The sequence below is a fragment of the Hypanus sabinus genome, chromosome 9 (assembly GCF_030144855.1).
Source record: "Hypanus sabinus isolate sHypSab1 chromosome 9, sHypSab1.hap1, whole genome shotgun sequence".
Taxonomy (NCBI): Eukaryota; Metazoa; Chordata; class Chondrichthyes; order Myliobatiformes; family Dasyatidae; genus Hypanus; species Hypanus sabinus.
In genome coordinates, this window is record NC_082714.1 from 41683508 (window position 1) to 41710244 (window position 26737).

General features: G+C 37.4%; 1 protein-coding gene across 1 annotated transcript in view; it reads left to right on the forward strand.

Annotated features, from left to right (window-relative positions):
• Positions 1-26737, forward strand: part of LOC132398983 (uncharacterized) — a 59286-nt gene that overhangs the window by 21510 nt on the left and 11039 nt on the right. Inside the window, exons 14-30 of the mRNA XM_059978819.1 lie at positions 1689-1876; positions 2926-3011; positions 4455-4582; positions 5807-5962; positions 6781-6968; positions 13034-13122; positions 15750-15883; positions 16641-16765; positions 20257-20434; positions 20528-20740; positions 23455-23625; positions 23741-23878; positions 24058-24107; positions 24579-24699; positions 25032-25114; positions 25785-25914; positions 26064-26254. Coding sequence (XP_059834802.1) covers positions 1689-1876; positions 2926-3011; positions 4455-4582; positions 5807-5962; positions 6781-6968; positions 13034-13122; positions 15750-15883; positions 16641-16765; positions 20257-20434; positions 20528-20740; positions 23455-23625; positions 23741-23878; positions 24058-24107; positions 24579-24699; positions 25032-25114; positions 25785-25914; positions 26064-26254 — 2369 coding nt within the window. The remainder of the gene's footprint in view (positions 1-1688; positions 1877-2925; positions 3012-4454; positions 4583-5806; positions 5963-6780; positions 6969-13033; positions 13123-15749; positions 15884-16640; positions 16766-20256; positions 20435-20527; positions 20741-23454; positions 23626-23740; positions 23879-24057; positions 24108-24578; positions 24700-25031; positions 25115-25784; positions 25915-26063; positions 26255-26737) is intronic.

Genomic DNA, 26737 nt, shown 5'->3' on the forward strand with positions numbered 1-26737 from the left:
TCCTTCAATCACTCGAAATGGATGCCATTGCCACTCTGAGAAAAAGTTGCTGGCTATTCACTCTATCTATGCTTCTGCTAATCTTATATATACCTGTATCAAGTTGCCTCACATCCTGCTTTGCTCCAAAGAGGAGAACCCTAGCTCACTCACTCTTTCCTCACATACTGTAACTCCACCGTACCCCCTCAAAAGATTCCACATCTGTCTTGCAATGAGATGACCAGAATGAACAAAACACTCCCAAGTGTGGTCTAACCAGAGTTTTATGGAGCTGCAACATTACGTTGAACTCAATCCCCTATTAATGAAGTCCAGCATTCTTAGCTTGCATAGCAACTTTGAGGAATCTATAACTTGGAACCCACACTCAAAACTTCTGCCATTGACCTTGTACTCTGCCTTCAAGTTCGATTTTCCTCAGATTTACATAGATTTTGCTGTGTAGCCCTAATTGTTTAATACAATTGTGTAGTGCCTTTGGGATGATACCAGTTGTAGAAATTACTGTTGGGACAATATATCCTTTGTCCCTGTTCCAAAGTCTTTCAATTTCCTCTTTTAATTCAACATATTTTTGATGTTTTTCACTTATTGATTTCTGTAAGTTAAGTATGTTTGGAATGGTTACATCTGTTAATTATCCTGTAGTAGTATATCCGGACGGTTATTATGGATTGCCCTATCTGTAATAAAGAATCGACTATAATAAAATTTGTGGTATTCTGAATCAGGCTTTTATTTATAGTAAGGTGTGACTTTTTAAAGTTTGTATGTTAATACAAGAATTTGGTGAATGATTATTTTATTATTATTATTATTAGTATTGGAATATTTTAAAGCTTTCCACCATGAACAATCCAAAATAATTACTGAAAATTGCAGCAAATCCACTACAGTATTTCTCATTTTTAATATTCTATCATTGTCCTCTTTTGGTACTTCTTTTCTTTTCATTTGGCTGTTAAACTATTACTCTTTGCTGCTATATGACCTGCTAGCTTACACTCAGATTCTGTCTTCTCCATTTATAATTTTCTTTATCGTTATTTGCTGGTTTCTAGTTTTGTTGATCCTCCGGATGGCCTCTTCAGAGTTTCATCCTTCTTTTCTTGTCGCAATATACCTTTGCTGGGATTTACCCTGCTAATTTACTGCTTTAGCTGATAATTTAACTCCCTCATCCCTTTTAGCCCCTCAACCCTCCTTTCCATTCTTTCCAAGTCCACAAGCCCTTCTGCTAAATGAAATTGGAACTAATCAATAAATAGCAGCAGTAAAGGTAAATTTTCTAGCCATTGCCCAACTCTGAACATACATGTTATCTGGTCATATCCGTGATTGGCCACAGCAACGTTGTGTTTTGTTTTTATTGGTAAATACAAAGATTCAGTATCCATACTATTTATTTAATTTGCCACTCTATGGTAGCACTTAAGTACCTGCTAACATTTAGTGTGATAGTGAGGAATACTGATGTAGAGTGTGAGGGACGGGTGATGAAATCAGAGAGTGCTAACTGCATTCCCTCTGTATTTTACCCTGAAAGTAACAAATTATCAGACCTGCTTATAATGGAGTTTGTTTTCATTTGACTGAACTTTACAGTATTGGTTCTATACCTAAAATAGTCAATGCTTTGCCCTGCAGCAATTCTCATTCTAAACACTTTATTTTGTCTTTTCCAGGAAAAGCTTTTAGCTGCTGTCGTTGAGGGGTTACAGCTTGAGTTTCAGAAAAGCATTTCTGGAGTCAGTGATACAGATGTAGATGAATGGCTTAATGCCACGCTAATTCCAGTCCTGCCGCTCGTCAGCACCACCCTCTTCAACTCTAATAATAGCCAAAGACTTCAATGCTTTTTGCTTGAAAAAATGTAAGAATATTTCCAATGTAATTTGAGTTATATTAGTTGAAAGTAATTTGACAGATGATTTAGTAATACTGAGTAGTGGAGTGTCCATAGAAACTTGTCAGATAAATGATCCAACAGAGTGTGTATCATTCCACAGAATTTTCACCATTACCTTGATGTTTTCCATTTTGTTCTTGCTTTCCGCTTCTCTGAATAGTTGTAATGGAAAGTCATCAAGACCATATTCTCTATTTTAAGAACTGCTGACTTGAAACAGTATTTGAAAAGTATCATTCATTCATGTTTTTGCTGTTGAACCCTTTGACCAAATAGCTTTTTATTCTTAATGGCAAACGGCCACCAAACTCCTGTGTCTAAAGATGAGTTAGCCAGTTGCTCAAATAGTTTGCTGCACTAATTTTTAAAGCCTAAAGGAACGATGTCCATCTGGACCTTGCACCTTGGGACATAAAGGAGCCTGGAGCTTCAGGAGACAGATGAAAATTGGGAAGGGAGCAGATATGATGATGTTTTCTGCCCAAGGTTGGTTGTGTATTGAACTGAAAGGAAGGCTTCCTGATTCTTGCTAAAGCTATTCTTGGAAAAATAATTTTTATATCTGTAATAATAGGCCTCTATGCTGGTTTTTGTTCTGAGATTGTCAAGGCTTTCCGATAGAACTGGAACAGGATCTGTCAGCCTGACAGTACATTGGTAGGGCATGGTAAATGCTTGCTGCAGAGCAAAGCATTGCGTGTTTTATGCATGAAACCACTGCTGTAAAATTCAGCAGTGTTATGCAGTTTTGAATGGGTCTTAGACATGGGTATGTGTGTGTTTGTGTGCACATGAAACTAATCTGCTGTGGTGTGAGAGTCCTCTATCTGATACTGCAATAATGAATTCATTCTAGGTTAGCTCGTAAATAAATATGTAGTAGAGCAGCCATGGGATTTTTATGCATTTATTAGATGGTTAGAGGTACTAATGAGAAGAATTTCAGCCTATGACTCTAAATACAAGTTCCAGTGACACTTGTAATTAATGTATCTCTGTTGATTTTTCTTCAGTGTTTCAGTACTGAGCTTGTTCAAACAGCTGCAAAATCTCTACGATCAGAAAGCCATATATAAAAACCTACTGGCTTATGCAAAAGGTAATTTAAGAAAGTTTGACTGTTCTTGTTTTGTAATTTAATTACACCTTATGAGTTATGCTTGGGTGGCTTTTCAAACTGATCCATTAACAAGTTTTATTCCCTTTACACTTGCTTCAACTACTGATCTTGTGAGTTTAGTTTTGTCTTTTTAGCTCAAAGTGAGTGGCAATCATAAGTCCTATCTAGAGTGCTTGAAGAATTATTGTAAAATATTTGTTGTTGCCAGTAAATGCCCTTTGAGATTCAGCATTACTCACCTCTAGTACTTAAACTCTGAAGTTCAGTTTTAGCAAGCATAATAGATTTTATGAGAAAGAAGTACAAACCTTTGGAAACGGTGAATGATGAATATGTATATTAAGAGATGGCCAATGTTGAGAAGACATTGACTGTGATAGAGCATGAGAAAAGGATTGAATAGATCTGGCCTACACATTTCCAGAACCTTTACATTGTAGAACCTGGAAGGAGGCTGAAAGAAAAGATTTAAATGATTGAAGATTGGTGTTATTTGTTGTGTGTACATTGAAACATCGAAACCTAAGGTGAAATGCTTTGTTTGCGTGCAAAACCAACACAGTCCAAGGATGTGTTGGGGCAGCCCACAAGTGTTTGTATGTCTCCATTGCTAACAGAGCATGCCCACAACTTCCCAGCCCATACATCTGTGGAATGTAGGAGGAAACCAGAGCACCCAGAGGAAACCCACACGGTCATGGGGAGAAAGTAGATACTCTTTACAGTCATCAGCCCGATTTGAACTCCCACCACTTCTATGGTAAAGCATTATGCTAACTGCTACAAAGATTCAAATTGATGCAGATATGTATACATACAGCTCCAGTATATGTGCAAGGACTCGTGCAATCCCTTGATAGCTGATTAGAGTAGGGAAATAAGCCTCAGTCCACTCTCCTGTACATCACAATTGATACCTGTGATCAGTGAGGACAGGGAACTATTGATGGAAACTGAATTGGTCATCTGCTTCAGCCAAACTGCAGCTTGAGGCAATCCTGACAGAAGGAATCCTTGATCTTAAATCTTAGCGCTACTTCTTCACAGATGCCACCTGCCCTGAGATTTGTTTTAATTATTTTTCTTTTTCATAAGAATGAAATGATGCTTTTCTGCACATAGTAATCATCCTTGTGTAGTTTCCTGGCATTGCCACAGTACCACCTTGCGATCTTGCCACCACCTCATTTGGTCAACCCACCCACTCCTCCACTTCTCCTGATCTCCAGTAACCTGGCTCAGCCTACTATCCGATCCCCTTGTTCTGGATTAGTTATGAGGATCACTGGGAGTAATAACACTTTGCATATTTAATTCTGTTACACCACTGCATAATTGAGTTTTGGAATGTTGGTGGTAGTTAATGTGTCCTTTTAGTGAATAGGGTCTTTGAAAACTGACAGAATTTTTACTGTTTTCCAGTATTTCCTTATCAATGCCATGAAAATAGCAGTTTTATCCTCTACCTGAAGAACTATTTCCAAAGCTACTTCCATTTTCTAACTCTGAAGGACGCAGTTTCGCTGTTTCCTCCTGATCGTGAAACTGAGGTAAAAAAGGAAGCTATTTCTTTGGTGAAATTTGGTGGCGGTCACTTCCAAGATGTGCTTAATGTGCATTTGTTTTTAAACATTTGAGTGAGCCCACACTGTATGCTTCTTGTGACTTGGGAAGGAGCTTGCTCTTTGTATCACCAGATGAAACAAAGAAATTTTATTCTGTTACTTTCCCTATAAGCTGAGGAGCAACAGCTATCCAAGGAGTACTTCCACCAACAGCCTGCTTATTCTGCAAACTTCCCCGGATCGTTTTATTATGATGTCAGACTATTCTGTATTGCAGATAATTGTAATATGATATTAATAATCCTGGGGCTAATGCATATCCATGGAATTGACATCATTGAATGGGAAATTTGATTGTATTGAAGGCCGAAAGCTTTATTCCTACTCAGAATTTTTAAAATGTTTCTATACTTCTGTGACGCCATCTGCAATATTACTAATGAGATATCCTTCCAGCTCTTTAGCAAAAAATAGTCAGAATCTAATGCTAAGTCTTCCATTGTAGAATATTTTATGTGTGTGCAGTGTTGTATTTTCATGATAATCTCTAAAGAATTCTAAGTACTAACCATTTAAGATAGCTGTAGTTTTTTGTTTCTTGAAAAAGAAGCTGCAGATTTTCATTTATTGAACTGAGTTCTTTAAAATAAACCTGTCTGGAAATGTATCTAAACTGAATAATTCAGAAACATTGGTTTTAAAATATCTTTGTTCCCCTGTCATATTGTGCAAAACAATTAAGGAAAATTTGAATCAGTTATTGCATTTAGTTTAATACCAAATTCAGATTGAAATCTGGTTTCTGAAATCCTTGATTAATCTTTTAAGACAGTTACTTTATGTATAGCCTTTAGAATAAGTCCCACCAGTTGAAGTGTGATATGCTGAAGTAATGGAATAGTTAAAGGGTACATAAAGTATACATTTAAAATATTGTAATGCTGTAGGGAACGAGCGAAAGACTTCCCAAATGCCTGCCGTCCCAGAACTGAACTTGGGCAGGATATTGAATGCTGAGGTTGAATCACTTGCCATTCTCTTTCAAGTAAAATTCTAAGAACTTTATGATGCGGCTTGACTACTTCAAGATGTCAGAGAAACAACAGGACTGATTTTTGGCGTGGCATTGCACAAGCTAAAATCTGTTTTCCCTGGTTTGCACCCGGTTGTTTCTGTAGAATTCAGCAAATTCCTTTTGTCTCTTTATAGGTGCTAAATAATATTGATGTAAATGAATTGGTCAATCTGCTGAGTACACCTGGATTTGTTAAAGATGACTATCTTTTAACAAAGTTGGTGCTAAAAGTCAAACCCATCCAGAATCTAACTCCGTTTTTAGATGCTTTCGCCAATGCAACCCAGAACGTAAGTTGCAAATGTAATTTCTATTTCTCCATTCACAAGATGTAGCCATTGTAGTCCTAAAATGAGTCTTGGTGTATCAGAACAATGCATAAGAATTCTGCACTACTCGAGGACCCTAATGAGGTCAAAGTGTTCATTTATAGGGCAGTACGGCCATAATAAATAAAACATATTACTAGAGACAAGAAAGTTGTGAAAATTTGATGTTCTTTGTTTATTCCACATACATAAGCTCTTTGAGTGATTAAATACCGGAGCTCTGCAGCAGTAGTTGCTTGAAAAGACAATGTTCTGGACAATTCTTCTTCTTCTTAGGCCCTAGGCTCCCAGTGGGCATAGGCCATCCATGACCTCCGATCTCCATCGTTCACAAAGTCAATGGTGTGGCTAGAGTTCATCAATGCTTCTGCCATGCATAGTACTCACTGTACAGGGGGTGAGCATGTACAGCTTCACCAGAGACCTGTTAGCTGGCCTTGCCCATTTCACCTCTCACGACAGGAATGGAGGGTTGGACTTTGAGAGGGGTTCTGGCCATCACGTACTCTAAACTTTATTGCCTGCCTTTGCCATATCTACAATTTGCAGCTGTAGCTTATCTGCTGTATTGAAAGTGGATTCACAGTTGGGCAAGAGATGTGGGTATCATTTGCTCTCAGAGAATGCTGGCCTTATTGCTTCCAAATTATAACTCTGACATTCATAACTGAGTCTAATTGCCACAGAGATGTCACAGAACAAGCTGTGGGAATTTATGTTAATAGATTAGAATTCTGGTACTTAGTATTAAAATAACAATGCTTCCTTTTCACTTGCAGGCAAATCTTTTAAATGCTGTGATGGAGGGTGTGTGGCTTTCGTTTACTGAAAGCTTCCCTGACCTTACTGATACAGAAGTGGATGAGTGGCTTAATGTCAGACTATTCCCGTATATGCCATTTCTCACCACACCTGTTTTGGTTTCCAACAGCACGCTACGAGTCCCATGTCTTCGCTACAGAAAAATGTATGTACATGTTTGAACTAAACCAAAATACTTAGAAGTTCAGGTAATTTCCTGTCAAATTCAGTAGCTCAGAAGAATACAGGCCAGAAGATAGCAACGCCATATTCCACAAGATATGTCTTTACAGTGCTGTCTGGTGGGAAAAATATACGTGTTATGCATTAATGTCTCCAGCAGTTTCAGCTATACTTTTGATTTGATCAAATTTAATTTTATCATGGTGTTTAATTTTATCAAGCCTGGCCGTGACGGTCATTCAAGTCACATTCTCTCTATAAAAATGAAGATAGAGCATTCCAGTCCATAGTTGGAACTACAAGAGAACCATCCGTTGAAAACATTTTTAAGACTGAGAAGCTGGCCAAGTATGCTCTGAAATATTTCCTAACGATGACAATATATTTAAATGTTTGTTTTGAAATGGCATCGGATGAGCATCAAAGCCACAGGGGGTAGCTTTGATTTTCAATTGGTTGATTTCAGGCTGATCACCGCAAAGAGAGCAGAAACATGCTAACATTTTACAGTCTCTTATTACAACTATGATGTTGCTCCGATCGATATTGGATGTAAAAACAGCCAGAGCAAATTAACCCTTTCAGTCAAACAGTCTGGAAGTTCAGACTTTCAAATCCACAGGGTATTTGCACAAGAATCTAGCATCATTTGAGGTGAAACTTGTGTTGAATTCTTCAGGAGAGAAGGAAATGCAGGAGGAAATTGGCAGGCTTTAGGTGGGGCATTCAGAGCCTTCTGTTCGTGGTCACTTATGCGACAAATTAAGTTTTGCAGTGGAGGAAGAAATATCTTCCTGGTGTTTTGAACCTACAACAGCAAAAATAGGAGGGTAAGGATTTGTTATTGAAAATCAAACATGGCTGGAAATCAGAAATATTTTTTAAATGCTGGAAGTCCTCAGCATCACTGGAAAGAGAAACAGAGTTAATGATAACAAGCTGAAGACCTTTCATTGGAACTGAAAAATGTCTTTGGGCAAAGTGTTAATTTTTCCCAGAGAATTAATGGATAACCACGTGGCTTTTGTTTCCTGGTCCATTATAATCATTTGTTACCGAGAAGTAATTAAGTTCATAAATTGGTAGATTAGTGCCAGAAGTAGCACCAAGAAGAGGACATGAAAAGAAGACTGAAGTTTAATCCACTCACCAGGAGAAGGATAATATTGGCAAATTGGTTTATTATTGTCACAGTGAGGAGCGTTGTTTGAATGCCAACCATATAGATCATTTCATTACAGCAGTACATTGAGGTAGTCGAAGAGAAATCAGTAACAGGATGCAGAATAAAGTGTACAGGGACGGTGTGGTTCAGATAGACAATAAGATGCAGGGCCATGACAAAGTTAATTGTGAGGTTAAGACTCCATCCATCACACTAGGGAACAGTTCAGCAGATTTTTATATTAATCGAGCAACAATGTGATGTTTTTTATAGAATATAAAACATTGACTACTCGTACAACACAGGAACAGGCCCTTCGGCCCATGATGTTGTACTGTACTAATTAAACTAGTAATTAAGTGCCAAATTACACTAATCTTTTCTGCCTATATAATAGACATATCTCTTCATTCTCTGCACATTATTGTGCCAATCTGAGAGTCTTCAGAGCTTCTTCAAGGTCTCTGTTGTATTCCCGTGCACAACCATCCTCACAGCACATTCCAGGAACCTGCTGTGTTACCCAACGCATCTCCTTTAAGCTTGCGTCCTCTAACCTTAAATAGATGCCCTCTAGTGTTAGACATTTCAGCCCTGGGAAGAACATATTAGCCTGTCCACTCTATCTATGCCTCTCAGTGTATACTTGGCCAGCTTCCCATCATGTGTAAATGAATTAGATCTTTTTTTCTGCCCAATTGTGTACAGTGAGTCTTTAGCAACACATACAAAATGCTGGAGGAACTTAGCAAGCCAGGCAGCATCTATGGAAAAGAGTAAACTGTCAATGTTTTGGGCTGAATCCCTTCATCAGTTCTAAAGTCCTGAAAAAGGGTCTTGGCCTGAAATATCCACTGTTTTGTCCTGAAGAAGGGTCTCGGCCTAATACGTCAACTGTTTACTCTTTTTCATAGATGCCTCCTCCCCTGCTAAGTTCCTTCAGCATTTAACATGTGTTGCTTTGGATCTCCAGTGTCTGCAGATCTTCGCATGTCAGTGAATCTTCAGAAAATCTTTTTTGGAAGCAAATAATTTGCTCTGGTATAGCATTTATATAGCCTTGTTTGTTATAAACAAGTCTCAGATTAATACAATTTTTGAGATGAATTTAAGACCAGACTTCCTGATTTGCTGGCAAATGAATGCTACAAGATTGCCAGCTTTTAAGGGTTATCAACTGTAAGAGAAGGTGAGAATAGATGAATACTCATTGTTGTTGGTTTAAGTGTATATTTTTATTATTAAGGAGTGGATGTCAGAGGGAATTCACATCTATTAGCCACCCTTCATTACCCCAAAGGGAATAATGGAATTTACTCTATAGTTGATATACCATTGTGTTACGTAGTGATTCACGATTAGTAATTAGTTCAGTTTTTGAATATTTGATTAGCAGTGTGCAGTTTTAGTGCGAGTTTGTCTCCACACTTTCATATCTGTTTATTTCTTCATATGAATGTAGGTGCCGTGGGCATATGTGGGTTTTCTTGTCTAAGCATATGAGTGTGTGCACATATCTTTCTGTTTGAGTTGTCCGTAAGTTTATGAACAAACAGAGGAAGGGCAACACAAGTAAAATTGATTCAAATGTTTTTTAATATAATTTTATTTTAAAGTTAACGTTGCTGCAGTTAAATTTGATCTGAAAGTGAAATATAACTAAGATTAATTTTAGTTTTCTTTTTTGTATTTTTTTCCCATTACGGCGTTCCGGAGCATGCATGTTTTGTATATGGTTATACTTATCACCGCAAGTTTTGATTAGCCCGTTCTCGTATGCATGTATTTATGTGTTAAATAAAATAAAAAATTTTATGGGGACTAAACAGATAAACATTATAAGTTGGAATGTACGTGATTGGAATCATCCTATTAAGCGAAAGAAGATTTTTTAAATCATTAATCAATTCTAACCTGACATGATTTTTGCTCAAGAAACGCATATCAAAATGGGCGATCAAAATAAATTTTTTTTAATGAGGAAAGGCCTTCAATTTCACGCTACTTGTCAAAGTAAAACAAAGGGATTATCTATTTTTATTAAATTTAATATTTTATTCATCCAAGACATTATGTTAGATATTAATGGTAGATATTTAATTGCTAAAGAAATAATTTGTAATAGAAAAATTGTTGTGGTTAACCTATATGAACCTAATGTAGATGATCCTCTTTTTTGAAAATGTATTTGCTTTTTTGCCAGATTTAATTGAATATATGTTATTAATGGGTGGTGATTTCAACTGTTGTTTAAATCCTTTGATTGAGAAGAGTTCAACCAATCAGCGACTTCTGAGTTGTTCTACATCACTTATTAACTCTTTTTTTCATTGATTTTGGCCTGGTTGAGGTTTGGAGACATTTACATCTTAATGATAGAGATTATTCTTTTTTTCCCACATGGTTCACAAAAAATATTTGACAATTGATTATTTTATGGCTGATCCCCGATTTTTGTCCAAAGTCCAGAAATGTGGATATGATGCTATAGTTCTCTTGGATCATGCGCCTTTAAGCTTAGCTTTTGAATTGAACAATGTTGTTATTGCAAATTTGCCTTGGCGTTTACCAGAAAATTTATTACAAAGTTCAGACTTTGTCAAACTTATTGAGACTCTGATTTTTTTCTTTTTAATAAAACAGGACATGTGTTGAAATTGATTATATAGGATACTTTTAAAGCATATATGCACAGTCAGATAATCTCCTATTTAGCTAAGCTTAAGAAACAGACAAAAACAGTTAAGATTTCCAAACAAATTAAAGACTTGGTTAATATTTATGCAATCTCTCCTAACATTGATTTATTCAAACAAAGAGTTGAACTCAACATAATTTATCACAATATAATTTATTATTAACTTATCCTATTGAAAGAAATTTGCTTAAATTGAAAAGTCAATTTTATGTTTTTGGAGATAAAAATAATAAGCTATTAGCATCTCAATTAAAAGCAGCTAGAGCTAAAAGGCAAATTTTAAAAATTTTCAAGGGAGGTGGCAGTTTAGCATGTAATTTATGAAGATATTAATAAAATTTTTCAAGATTTTTATTTTGAACTTTATAAATCTCAGTTTCCAGTTGATTCTTTTAAAATGAATGCCTAAAATGATCTTACAAAAGATCGATTTTCTTCGAATTTCTGTTGAAGATCAACAAACTCTTGATGGTCCTATTACTGAAAACAAAATTCAGAAAGCTATTTTTTCAATGCAATCTGGTAAAGCTCCTGAACTGAAAAGTTACTCTGTAGGATTTTATAAAAAATTCAAAAAATTGCTTTCTTCATATATGTTGGAAATGCTTAAACATTCTTTTTTGATAGGAGAGTTATCTCCCACATTTTATGAAGCTTCTATTTCTTTAATTCTTAAGAAAGATAAAGACCGTACTGACTGTGCTTCATATAGACCTATGTCATTATTAAATGTGGATGCTAAAATTCTTACAAAATTAATGGCTAATTGGCTGGAGAATTTCTATCTAAAGTTATCTCTCAAGACCAAACAGGTTTTATAAAGGGCCATTATTCCTTCTCTACTGTTCAGAGACTGTTAAATGTTATATATTCATCCTTTTCTAAGCCTCCCCAATGTGTTGTCTCTCTCGATGCTGAAAAGGCATTTGATAAGAGTTGAATAGAAATACTTATTTAATGTTTTAGAGAAATTCGGCTTTGGTATTAATTTTAATAAGTAGATCAGAATGATTTATAAAAGCCCTATGGATCCTTCATGGATCTGTTCCAAGATGGCCAATTGATGTCTTTTGAGAAATTAGTAACTAAATACTCTCTCTCTTATTCACATTTCCTGCAATATCTTCAGGTCAGACACTTCTTACAAGAATATTTAAGTAATTTTCCATATATACAGGATTCTGACCTGTTGGATATTATTTTAAAAATGAATCCTTCAGTGAAAGGTTTTATTGGGAAAATTTATAATTTATTGTGCTGTTGTAACAATTACCCTTCACTTAAGATTAAGCAAGATTGGGAGAGAGAGCTTAACATGACCTTGATAACAGAAGTTTGGTTGTGGATTTTGAAGGTGGTTAACTCTTCTTCAATCTGTGCCAGTCACTCTTTAATTTAATTTAAAATTGTATATCATTACTATTTGACAAAGGAGAGACTGTCTAAAATCTTTCCTAATGTTGATAGTGTGACAGATGTAAAACTGAGACAGCCACATTGAAACATATGCTTTGGTCATGTTCTGTATTGAAACATTTTTGGAAGTCTATTTTCTCTACAATTTCTAAAGTTTTAAAAATTAATTTACAACCTAATAAATTGACAGTTTTATTTGGTATAATCCCTCAACATATTCATGGTATTTCTCCATCAGACCAACATATAATTGCACTTGTTACACTATTGGCCAGAAGGGCTATTTTGTTGAAATGGAAAGATGTTTCTGCTCCTACTTTGATACAATGGTTTTCTCAGGTGATGCTATGTCTTAGTTTGGGGAAAATCAGTTGTAACTTTTGATCCTCGATTTGATCTTGAGAAAATGTGGGATTCATTTACCCGCTACTATCATTTGATTTGAGTTAATTAGTATGGTTTCTTTCCAATTTTTCTTTAAATGGATTTGAGTTGGCAGATTGATATTTTTCTTTTTTGGAAGCTTGTATGATGTATAACTCCAGGTTGTGCTCCCAATGGGGTTCTTTTTTTTCCTGTTTTCTTTCAAAATAATATTCTTAACACTTTATTTTTTCTTCTTCTTATTGATATATTGCTTAGCTTATCAGTTATTTGCTAATTTAATTCTTCATTGTGCATAATGACATATTGACATAATGTATCTTTTTTGTTGATCTTCAATAATAATTAATAAAAAAGATCTTAAAATGAAAATTTTTATCTTTAGTATAAATGCACTGAATGTTCAGTTTCCAAAGTTAAACTCAGAAAAATGGACAGAAATCTACAATGGAATCAAAGCTTACTTGCTACAAGGTGAAGTAACATTTTTATTCTAAAGTTACAAACATAAACTACTAACATCAATTATTTTAGAGGAGGAAAAAGACAATTTAATCAAAATTCTTGTTGGTAACCATAATTATAGCAGCACTGAATGACATGTCAGAATCAGGTACTGTATGTTATCATTGAGATATGTCATGAAATTTGTTGTTTTGCAGCAGCAGTGCAATACATAAAAATTATTATAAGTTACAATAAGAATATATATAAAAAATGTGCAAAAAGAAAGCAGAATTTTGAGGCAATATTCACGGGTTCATGGACTGTTCAGAAATCTGATGGTGGAGTGGAAAAAGTTGTTCCTGAAACATTGAGTGTGTGCCATAAGGCTCTTGTGAGCCATAAGGCTGAGATGTTGGTAAAGAGAAGAGACCATGTCCTGGGTGATGAACTCCTTTATGATGGATACCACCTTCTTGAGGCATTGCCTTTTGAAGATAATCCTCAATAGTGAGGAGGTTTGTGCCCATGATGGATCTGGCTGAACTTGCAGCTTTTTCCGATCCTGTGCATTGACGCCTCACTGCCAGATGGTGATGCAGCTAGCCCAAATGCTCTCCACAGTACACCTGCAGAAACTTGCTAGAGCCTTTGGTCATGTACCAAAACTCCCAATGAAGTATAGCTACTGGTGTGCCCTATTCATAATTGCACCAATATGTTGGGCCCATGATAGATCTTCTGAGATGTTGACATCCAGAAACCTGAGGCTGCTCACCCTTTCCAGCGCTGACCCCTCAATAAGGACTGGTGTGTGCTCTCTCAAATGCCCTTCCTGATGTCCACAATGTCCTTGGTCTTACTGGTGTTGAGGACAAGGCTGTTATGACACTGCTCAACCAGTGATCTATTTCATGCCAGTATGTCTCCTCATCATTACCTGAGATTCTGCCAACAGTTGTGCTATTGGCAAATTTGTAGATGCCGTTTGAGCTGGTCTATGCAGGGTGAAAGGTAATTGCAATGGTTTCCATAGTTGAATAGTTCACTAGTCTTAAAGCATAACAGCTCCTGGAATCTAGGAAATTGCATCCCAGTAATGGATTTTAATTTGAATAAGAGTCAAATGTAAGAAACTAATCTTGTGTCCATGTTTGTGCAGCTGCTTAGCTTAAAACAGATTGTTAAAATGGTACAGAGTTGTTTTGATTTACTGTGGTGTTTCAGGTGACTAGCATTGAGTATGAAGTATGGTTGTGATGTTGAGGTGCCAGTTTACAATGTCATTGTTTGAACCCTTTCTGTGGAGATGACACTGAGCTAATTTAATTCAAAATACTATTTCTGTTTTGTGAGTATCTTTGGTTTGTTGGATGTTTAGATTTTCTAGTTGAAGGTAGACGAAACAGCGCATTGACTGAGTATTTAAAAAACATTTTTTGACATGTTGATGGATTGATGTTCAAATTCTTGTCAGATGTTTAAAATCTGAGTCCTGTGAAGTGTCTTGGTCCAAAACGTCGACTGTTTATTATTCTCCACAGATGCTGCCTGACCTGCTGAGTTCCTTCAGCATTTTCTGGGTGTTGCTCTGAATTAACAGCATCTGCAAAAGCACTTCTGTTTATAATGTTCAGAATCTGTTCATTGTTGGAAAACCACCATCTAAATTTATGCAGAGCTGGTTTTATGTAGTGTTACGTGTGAACTTGACACACAGATTCTCTCCACAAATTCCATTTCCCATGTCATGATTTTCAATTGTATCAACCTTTAGGGTGAAACCTGCACTTGTTATAGGAATTCTATGTGAATGTTCCATTATTACTTAAAATGTGCTCTAAAAATGCATCCCTAACCATATTTTTTAATTATTGTAGATGATTTCATAGATAAGCAGATAAGCAGACTGCAGGTCAATTAGACTGCTATCACATGATTAGTCATAGTTCCCACCCAAGCTGCTTTCATGTTCAATGTAGATAGATCAATAGATAGATACTTTATTGGTCCCAAAGGAAATTACAGTGTCACAGTAGCATTACAAGTGCACAGATAGACGAATATTAGAAGAGAGGTAGAAAAAATGAAAAATAAGGTACCACAAATTGTCTAACAGGAGGGGATCATCACTTCCCTGGCTATAGGTTGACTCATTATTAAGTCTAATGGCCGAGGGCAAGAAAGACCTCCTATAGTGCTCTTTGGAGCAGCACGTCTGTTACTAAAAGTGCTCCTCTGTAAAGCCAAGGTGGCAGGCAGAGGGTGAGAAACATTGTCCAGAATTGCCAGGATTTTCCATAGGGTCCTTTGTTCTACCACAGCCTCCAGTGTGTCCAGTTTGACTCCAATAACAGAGCCAGCCTTCCTTTATGGTTTATTGAGTCTGTTGGCATCACCCATGTTGATGCCATTGCCCCAGCACACCACTACATAGAAGATTGTTCTGGTGATAACAGACTGGTAGAACATGTGAAGGAGAGGCCTGCATACTCCAAGGAACCTCAGTCTCCTCAGGAAATAGAAGGAATGTCATTTGCCAGAGTTATGAAGATAATAGGCTTGATAGATGAACCAGTTGTTTGAGACACAAGTAGATGCTTTTTAAAACAATTATCTTTTTATCTTCACAATGTTTTATCTACTTTGTACAATAGAACCCAAACCAAAGTGCTACAATGCACGTGATCCAGTCCTGAACTCCACTGCGTGGTTCTCTCAATATCTGGGACTGTATCTGAGTCAAACTTCACTCTCTGACCTTCAATCCTTCTCTGATAATGAAACATTGGTAAGTACCTCTCTTCATTTAAATTTTATTTCCAGCATTCATGCAAGTGGAAAGAAGGACTTGCACTTCGGAGTTTGATTGTGCTGGGATAGTGATGCTGAAGTGTTCATGCCAGATAGATAAGGAGGACTTTCAACAACGAAATCTAACAGTGATTGAAATCATGTCTGTCCTCCTAGAAGAAGCAGTGTTTATTGCCTGTATATTCTTCTCACTTCCTGAACATTAAATCCATGAGCAATTGATGCCTTTACCTTACAACTCAAAAGAAGATGAATTCTTTGAGTAGATAGCCTCCTTCAAATGCAACCTATAAGCAGTGAATTTTAGTATGTGGCACATGCTAGCCATTACCACTAGCCTGAAAGACTAACAAGTCCAGAACTACCTTAAGCAGCAGGACTGTTCCACACCTCAATCACCACTAGATTTGCAAGGAACTCATGCAATATGGAGTCTTGTGCTTCATAAAGGAATCCGTTTAACAAATGCATTTAATCCTTCTCACTCCAAAAAGCAGACGGAATTTTTTTTTTTGAAGAACTACTTCTGAAATTGGTATGTTATAGTAACTGTCAGAACGGCACTGCTGCTGCCTGCTGGAGAAATGGTTGGAGGGTCTGCTTGATATCATATTAGGATTTCCATTCTATCTGATATACTCCAGCTATATCCTTACTATTGACTAAGAGAATCTAAATTTCACTCAGCCTATCAGGTGAAGTAAATTTCCTAATTTCTCTCACATTCTGTGCAGCTTCAAGTCTTCGCAGCAAACGCAAAAAACCTGGAACTTGTAGAACATTTGACGTTATCAGATGAAGTATCAACAGCCTATATTAACTTACTGGTTAAGAACAATCCAAATTTTAATGCTTCAAGGTAGGTGTTCAATGAATTGATATGTTCGTAATGTGTGAAATGGAAAATTCCCTTCATTATATTTACGGGTTTGAAGCAAATGATCTGCATTCTTGAATTAGGACTTGCAAATCATGATTTTGATTTTTTTTTAAATCTTTTGTTCAAAATAAACGTGCTTTCTTAAAAAAATTAAAGCAATTAAGGTATTTGAAAGTTCAAAAGTGCTCTTATATGACTTTTTATCAGTAGCTGATCCTCTGTATCTTGTTTCATGAGGAGAATAGTACATCGATTTACAGATTGGACCCATTTAGCTTCAGCAAAGTCAACTATTCAGTTTCCAAGAGACAGAAATAAGTAACCAAATAAACTTTCATCGCCAGTTCTCTGTTGTTCAGTTTCTTTTTCTGCAGTGTTTGTAAGTGTGTATATAGAGTATGCGTGTATATGAATACATGTTCATGTGTCTTTGAGAGTTCCTCTTGTATGGACTTGTTCCTTAACAATCTTCCTTCAAATTCTCCTGACCTGGTAGCAAAATGCCTCTATTAGTATTCCTTGGACTAATGTTTCTCCTTCATCCAGTCCATCAATTTCTCTTTCCCTCTCTTTCCATCTCTTCATTTAATAGCCATTATACTTTGTGAGGCCGTTCCCTCTTCCTTTTCTCACTCATGGAGCAATATTTAGCCTCAGTGGTAGCAATCATGCAGAAGTCAGGTGGTTAACAATGACTGGACCTTGTGCTGTAAATTCTGGCTGAACATCCAGCAAAGTGCCCACATTCTGTATAAGTCAATGGCTCTTTAACCTTAATACTTAGGTGTGGGAGCCAATAAAAACCACAAGACTAAGCTGGTACAAGAATGGTTATGGCCATGGAGGGAATGTTCATGTCATAACCTGTCCATGAAGAATTACATACACTTACGTTATCACCCAAGGAATTCATTAGGGAAAAGAAACACTCCATTTCATTCTGACATGTGTTATCTCAAGGTTTAGGTCAAGTGCAAATGAGAATCCTGCTGACTACAGACAGAAAGTTGCTGTCAGTGTGAATTTTCAGTTCCAAACCTTGGTGTGAGAAAATGCTTGAAACATTTAACCGCAAAAGTGTAAATCACAAACTTCAAACTCCAAGGCAGAAAGTCTGTGCAATTTGATTCTACTTATTAAAATGGAGTTGCATCTGCTGATTGTAGTTCTGTATGGGAGTTCATCACTGGATGACTGCTACCAATATTCCTTTAGTGCATATCTGGCCTTTGAGCTTGTTCCTACCCCGTGAGATGCTGAGACATTCATAGATCAGCTACGTTCTCTTACCTTCTCCTCCCGATGCCTCTGGTAGGGTGGTCCTGATGTATTGGGGTGGGGGGGGGGAGTAAATGTATTTGTCAAGGGCTGAGCAGTACATCAGTTGAAGTGTTGCCCTTGACCTTGTGGAAAGCAGTATAACTGAAAAATCAATTGGGACCCTGCTAGTTTGTGATGATTGTAAAGATTGTGCCCTCTTGATTGTCTACATAATAAACAGATCCACATACATACGATTTGAGAATTGGAATCATGTTCATCAAATGATATTCACTCTTGGGCTAATCTTGGAGCTTGTCTGTCAACAATCAGCAAAGGCTTCAATTTTTAAAAGTCGCAAAAAAATTTTAGTTTTCTACCAGGAGATTGATTCACTGCAATCTCCTGAGGTCCTCAAATTGGCTTAAAACACCCAGAAATAGGAGACGTTGACTACATTTAATATGATCTATGATCTGTACTATATGTTCAGCCATTATAACATGGATTCTTTCTGATTGTTGCTTTTTCTCAGTATTTTCCAACTGGGATGAATATTTAATCTCTGAGGAGGCTGATATGGTTGTGGGCTATGCCTAACTCTGCTTCTGTGCATTTGGTCTGCGGTTAGTCTTAAACTTGTTGCTTAACTTTAAAAATTCTTGTTTTAATAATCTATAATGTATTGATGGGTTATGATATTCATTCTTTTACCTGTTTCTGTTGTGTTCTTCCATGAAAAAGCTTTCAGTAAAAAATATAGTACTTGTATTCCACTCATGTATTCAAGTGAAATATATTGCATATAAATTATGTGTGCTAATCATTACGTATGTGCTATGTTCTGAAACAGCCTATATTTAATAGCTATTGTCTCAGTTTCTCTCATCATTTCATATTAAACTTCCAGATGTCACCGTTTAGTGAATTAATGGATAAGCAATTCAGACTTCCCGCTTTGCCAATCTATTGATTTTGCCATGCCTGATCTGAAATTCTCACTTTGATGACAACTTCTTGCAACTTGGTGCAAGTGTTGCATTTTGAATCCCACCGGTTGTCCTCAATCGTGATAACAATAAGCTCATGACACATGGCTTCATGAAAGGAATTATTATTGGGACTGTATTTGGATCTATGTATCAATATGCTAGCACTGAGTTTTGGTCAGTTTCTCATGTTGCTTCAGCAAACTAAAATTGTACATAATTTTAAACATTGTGTGCGCTTTACAGTATTAGGAACTCTCAGGTACAAAGTGACTTCTGGGGATTGTAATGTATATTGTAATATAGATGTACTATAGATTGAATCCAGTGCCAAATGTTCACTGAGGCCATGGTTTCAATCCTCAAACCTGTGGATATTATCAAATGAGAGACACGGAGATAACTGAAATCCAGAATACTCAAAAGCATTAACAGGGAGCACCATGCTATCTGTGCAGGAGGGGTGGGGAATTGAATAGATTCGTGATTACAGGTAAGTTGGTGAACATTTTCTTATGCATAGAATTTGATTAGATAAATTCTTTCAATAGAATATGATCAGATTTTGTTCAGCAGAATTAGATTTAAAATAATTATTTTAGTTGCGTTTGATTGATTGCAATAATGTAAACGTTTTGGAGTAGAATTTGGATAGATTTTTCTTTTGGTTCGATCGGATTAGTAAATGGGTCTTGAAGAGTTTGATTGGTAGCCATTCTTCTAAAGCACGTGATTCAGTAGGAACTTTTGCTTCACTTGTAATATGTAAAAATGACACATTAATAGTCTTTGCTTAATTTGGTTGCTGGGCAATGGATAATCAAGATTTGGAAACATAAATTGACCATTGAAGGAAGAACACTGAATGATGGCTTAGATGACAGACTTGAAATGCAAAAGCAAAGATCATCTACTTAAAGAGAGTTTTGTTTTGATACAACTTCCAAAGACTTCATGGATTTTGAAGAAATTTTAAATATTCCCTGCATTAAGCCATAAAATATGAAATTATAAAGTAAATTTTAAGGTAGAGGACAGATGAAAATTTGATCCAATAATATTTGGCTCTGTGCCATCACTCATGTCCTATTATGTATTCAATTTGCCAAACAATTGAAATCTTTAATGACCATATTTGTAATATTCCTCAGAATATATAATCAGAGTGCTGGAGCACTGAGAGATATGGCCATGCTAACTCTGACTGATGTTCTTTTACAGTCTGCCAAACTCCCTTCTGTGCTTCATTACCAAAACTAATCTGCTTCAGAAATTGACTGCACAGCAAACATTGTCTTTAATCGGAAGGATAAACAAAGTCTGCGGACTTAACCTAACTTCCAACACGTCTACCGATGGTACAGTACCTCCCAAAGAGCCAACAGATGAGCAGTTGAAGGTAATAATAAATTAATGGTGAAACTCCTTCAGTACATGTGAAGTGTTTTCTTGGATGGATAAAAGTAATAATTTTCCTTTGCGTCTTTTTCAGTTGGCAGTTGTTCTAGTGGGCAAAATCGACAACTTTTCAGTCAGCACTTTGAACACCTTGGGGCAAACTGCTGTTGGACTGTCATTGTCACAGGTTGACAATATTGATGGGAACACTCTGGAGCAAGCCCTGCCAAGTCTGGGCAACGTCAGAGGCTGGAACATTGGCCAGACTAGTTCAATAGTGAACAAGTTACTAACGAGTGGCTTCAAGGTGAGAAGTGAATAAATCACTAATAATTATATTATATATCTGTGACTAAAATTGTTAAACTGATTTACCACTGTCTCATGTACTGAGGTACAGTGATAAACTTTGTTTTGCATGACACCCATACAAATCATTTCATTGCAGTAGTACATTGTAGTAGTAGAAGGGAAAACAGGAACAGAGGCAGAATAATAATTTACAATTCTAGAGAAAGTCAGTAGACAGTCAGGTAATACCAAAGTAGATTATAAGGTCAACAGTGCATCTTAGCATTATAGAGAAGCATTCAATGTTGTTTTAACAATAGGATAGATGTTGTCCTTGACTCTGGTATACCTGCTTTCAGGCTTTTGTATCATCTGCTTGATAGGAGGTGGAAGAAGAGAGAAAGGGGGGGTAGGTGAGCTTTTTGATAATGTTGGCTACTATACCTGGAAGGCAAGAAAATTAAGGACCCAATAGTCATGGACTTCTAATGTGAATTAGTTTTAATATCCATATCTGGACTAACTGTTTCAAAGAGATATGTGTAAATTAACTACAAAAGTCGTGAATCCCACCGTGCCAAAACTGCTTCTCTGATTACGGTTAGTTCCTAGTCGGCTGGTGGTATTCACACCAGACTTCGAGGCGAGTGGCCCTGGGTTTGAATCCAGCCAGCTCCTTGCACACTTTCCATCCATGCTGAGTTGAGCGAAGAGCTAACAACTCAGCCTCGTGAAAAAAAACAGACAAATGCTAAAGAAATGTCAACGTTTCCACTCAATGGGCCACAGGGTGCGATGTGGAACTGTACAGTTATTTCCTGTCAGCTCTACAATTTGCTTCACTTCACGTTTCGTGGCTGAAGATGAGGGAAGGGGGATGTCAACCTGAGTTTGCAGCAGAAATGGGAGGGATCAGCTGGAGCTGAGTTAACAGGGTGGAGGGCAGGAGTGGGTGGGTGTCGTTGAGCGAGTAGCCCAGGTTAGCAGAATAATTCTGTGCCCAAGCATATTCCAGGAAGTAATTGTGATATCTGAAATTTCCCTGCGGGGAACTTAAGAAAAATTATTTTGAAATTTACTGCTGCGAATCTAACAACATTTATCAAGGTAAAATTAGAACACAAGACTTGTGATAAAGATCAATGTACCATTTGTCTTACTAAACACAAGAAAGCCTGCAGGTGCTGGAAATCCAAAGCAACACATACAAAATGCTGGAGCAACTCAGCAGGTCAGGCAGCATCTGTAGGAAGGAATAACCTTCTTCAAGACTTGCTGGTTTTTTTGCATATAAGTTTCCAACAGTACATAAGAAAGGCCATGCGGACCCCTGTGAATACTTCCATAAGAGGGAAGGGAGTAAAAAGGTGAACAAAGGAAGCTGACATCCTAGGTGGGTTGGAAGGAGTAAGAGATGAGTTCCCGGACTTCCTGCTGTCTGCCACCTGGTTCTATTGATCATGGTTATCCCACCACCATACCCCCCCCCCATTTATCTGCTTCCAACACTCATTTAGCCCCTGTCTCACCTCTCCCTCTCAGTGCTGTGTATTAGCAACACTCTCACTTCTGATTCTGGGCCTCAGCTTCATACATTAACTATTCCTCTGGCTTCACCACGGCTGCCCAAACCACTAGATTCCTCCAGCTTATTTTTAGCTCCAGATTCCAGCAGCTGCAGTTTCTTGTTCCACCTTCATCTGTTCTGAAGAGGCAAACTCAAATAATATAACAGATCTGTCAAACATGATGTCACGATCAGAAAACTCACATTTCCCAAACTTAATATTTTCCAGCTGATCTGGTGCCAGTTGCATAATGTTAGATCCAGCTTTTTCTCAACCACTGACGTCTGAATAATAGTGGAAGTAATTGCATAGATAGTCACTCCATAGTTATTTAAAGAAAACTTCTTTTGCAAACACGAGGAAATCTGCAGATGTTGGAAATTCAAGCAACACACACAAAATGCTGGTGGAGCACAGCAGGCCAGGCAGCATCTATAGGAAGAAGCGCTGTCAATGTTTCAGGCCAAGACCCTTTGCAAATGTGTTTTGGGTCACAAGTCTAGATATAAGAATGAGTTGTGATTTAATCTCAGTCCTAAGCAAACACATATGACCATTGTAATAAACACAAAATACTGGGGGAACTTAGCAGATCAGGCAACATCTACACAGAGGAACAAAGAGACGATATTTTGGTTGAAGACCCTGCATCAGCACTGGAACAGAAGGGGGGAGAAAAGCAGAGTACAAGGTTGGAGGGGGGGAAGGAGTACTATCTGGAAGGTGATAGGTGATGCCAAGTCAGGGGGAAAGCTAGGTGGGTGGGGTTGGCAGATGCTGTGAGAAACTGGAAGGTGATAGGCAGAAATGGTAAAGGTCTGAAAAGAAAGGGATCTTACAGGAGAGGAGAGTGGACTACAGGGGAAGGGGTAGGAGGAGGACATAGATGGAGGTGATGAGCAGGAAAGGAGAAGAGAAATTCTGGTTTTTTAGTACTTTTCCATCTTGTTACTGCCACATAAGTTTCAATTATTTTCAACCCTGTGGAATAGTCCTCATCAAAAGAGATTTTTGTGCAGAGCATTAGATCTTCATGCCAAATGCAGAAAAATGAAATCAACTGGGCTAACTGCAATGACGATGTGAACACATAGTCAATGTACAAATTAGCTATTCATTGTGCTTTGAAAGCTTAGTGATTTGTATTTTAATTTATATCTAGGTCAATAACTCAAGTCGTCTGCTGGGTCTGGGAAGCCTGGTGTCTGGAATTCCCAGTGGTGTGTTCCGACGTATAAATCCTCAGATATTCATCAGTGTTATCTCAAATGAGAGATTTGTTGAGAATATCGGCAGAGCACCACAACCCATACGGCAGATCTGTGTTCTGCAGGTGAGTGATGCGACATTCCAGTGACAGAGGAATATGCCATCTATATTTCCCCAATGTTACTGCAAAACTTGCTTTCATCTTCCAGTAAATAACCTTCTGTTTCATTCTCAATCAGGTGCTGAGGAATGTGGAGAATCCAGTGACAACAGTGAAGGCAATTCCATCAGTTCTTGCCGCAGAGGTTCCACCTGTCCTGTTAAATTCCAACCTAAGCCTCGGTGATGTTAACAATAAAGAGTGGACTCCCAGTCAGGTAAATGATCCTGTTGCTTGCAAGCAGAGACAATGGCTGGAATGAAAATCAGCTGCAGTTGGGAATTGTGCATTAATTTAAAGATGTCGGGAATGTTATCCCATTTATGTTGTATTCGTGTATAAACAGACTACGACCCTATTGTGTTAATCAATAATTAAAATGCTTTTATTCCACAGTCCGCTGTGTTCTTTGAAAGGCTGGTCAGATACAACAACAATTTTGAGATGTAAGCAATTCTCTTTTAATTTCTGCCTTTATTTTGCCTATTATCTTCCTGTATTTAATTTGTTGATTTAGTTGTGTTTAGTGTAACCTTATATGTAGTTTCTAAAGCAGGCATATTTAGTCAAGTGATTTGTTATATTCAACTTGCCTCAGTAATTAAACTGGTGTGAATAGAGGGCTCTCATTGATTTTTACAGAGTTATGTTCATAGGTGATATATTTAGTCCAGTGTACAGAGTATGAGTAATGTCAGAACACCCGGATTTCTTTACATTTTTATTTCTAATCTCCAGTATGTTTCATGACAATGGTGGGCTCATTGAAGAGGGTTAAATAAATGAAATAAGCAAAGTGCTTTTCAGTCACTCATGGGCTATATGCTGAGAAACCTGTGATGTAGAGGTTATGATAAGAGATTTGAAAGTCGGGAAATTAGGAACATTTAGAAATTAATAATGCCATACCTTTCCAGATTTTCAGTGGCTGTCCTGCGAGGTTTCAGTTGTGGAGCAACAAAAGCCCTGGATTTTCAGACATTTTTGAAGCTTGTTCAAGCAATGAAGGTTAAAGGGATTATGCTTGATGAAAGTCAGGTAAAATTATTCTCAAAAACACAAGTGTAGATGCAAGGCAATAGATTGTCACTGCTGGATTGAATAAAAAGAGGGGGTGTTTATTTTGGAAATGAATTTCAATGTAAGTTGTGAACGGATCTCTGAATGAATTTTAAAGGTTGACAGTAATGATGCGAAGTTTTCAGTTGTATGGGATTCTTGAAGATTGTCAAATTGTGGTATGTCCCACTTGACAGTATCAAAGGAGGCTCCCATGCCATCACCTACTGCAGCAAAACACTGTAGTGAGGAAGATAACTGAGAAACCAGTGCTTCTGGTCCCAATGTGACATTGTGGTCTGTCTTTCCAGCTTGAGTGCATTTCTGGCAGACTCGCTTCTGAAAGTATGGAAGTGCCCTTGGACGCCTTGCCTGGGGATGTTCTGCTGTTCAAGTATGTTATATTCTTTGATAATTTCCTCAGTTACTTTATTGATATTGATGTTTTTTTTCCAACTCTGCTGTAACTTCCAGTGTGTTTAATTGGAGCTTTCATAGGCCTACAACCCACGTTTTTTTTCAACCAGAATGCTCATTGCTTACTGCTGAACCCTCAGTTCCCGAGGGTGATGTGTGAAATTGGGATGACATTAGTTGATGGGTTAGCCAGTACTGGGAGTAGCCCAGGGAGACAGGTTGTTTGTGAAACAAAAGGGACAAAAAGTAATTGTAGATAACATTGCGAGGCTGTGGTCTACTGTTGCACTGTTGATATCTGCTCGCAACAGGAGAGACCAGCAATGATCATTGGTCAGATTATTGTGGTCCAGTCTTCCTTGCAATGCTCCAAAAAGAGAGTTCCACAGGGAATGACAACTCTTGATCTTCATCTGCCAGAGAAAAGTTAATCTACCAGGAAGTGCTACATCTGCTTCCACTGAGGTTTCCAAAGTGACCTGAATCAGATCTTCAGGGAGAGTACATTGCCCATTGATTTACAATGAATTGAGGATAATTCAGCAATCAAATGGGGATGGTGTTGGGAGCTGAAGGATATATACATTAAGGCTCGATAAATTGCAAATGACTCTTCATATTCATAAGCATATTTTTTCATGTTATAGTTATCAATACTTCAGGGCTTCATACGATTGCCGGGATTTCTACAAACTAGTTGGGAAATCAAATGTCAACATCTTAAGAAAAGTATCAGCGAGAGAGCGAAATATTCTGAATGATGCCAGAATGTGTTTGGTAGGTATTAAGATCCTCCATGTCTTTGATTGTGGTTTTGTTACTTCATGTGATGAGAGTGCTCTTAAGAATGAAACAGACTTATTGAGGTTCTCTTGTGTTCACTGATATGCTTCAGAATTAATGCTGCTTTTTTGATGCATACTCAGGGAATTATGAACAGGAACCTGACCAAGGAAGACTTGACAATACTGGGTGGATTGGTCTGTGACATTGATGGATCTGTTATCAGGGCATCTGATCTTTCGGTTCTGGATGCCTTAAAGAATTGTGTCTCCTTTAGAGATGATCAGAAAGAGGCGATTGAAATCCTCCTGAGAAGTGGAAAGAGCAGATATGGGTGAGTGTGAAACCTTCACATATTTCAACACAGATCACACCAAATTTTCTGCATTTATTCTTGATTATTTCTTCTAAGCAGAATGTGTAACTATCTATGAAGCAGAATCTATGTAAGACCCTGTAGAGGGAAGTGACTTTAAGTAACCGCCTGACTAGGAGCCTGGATCAGTATCTGCTAGCCTGAACCCTTCCTTCATGTGGATCATCCTACCAAAAGATGGCTTTTATTGTGGATTTCTTTACAAACCTATTTCCCTTTACTAGTAATCAGTTATCATTATAGTTTGTGATATGAAGCTTCATAGTTTACAGGGAAAATCTTTATTTGCTATGATTCCATAAAATACCAATGGAAAAATAATTTTGATATGTCTTCTGTTTTGTTTAACTTGGAAATTAAAGACGCACAGATTAATGTATGTGTCTTGTGGGTGGACCTTTGGATGAAGATGGGGTTCCTGTTGAATCTTGGGCTGTAAAG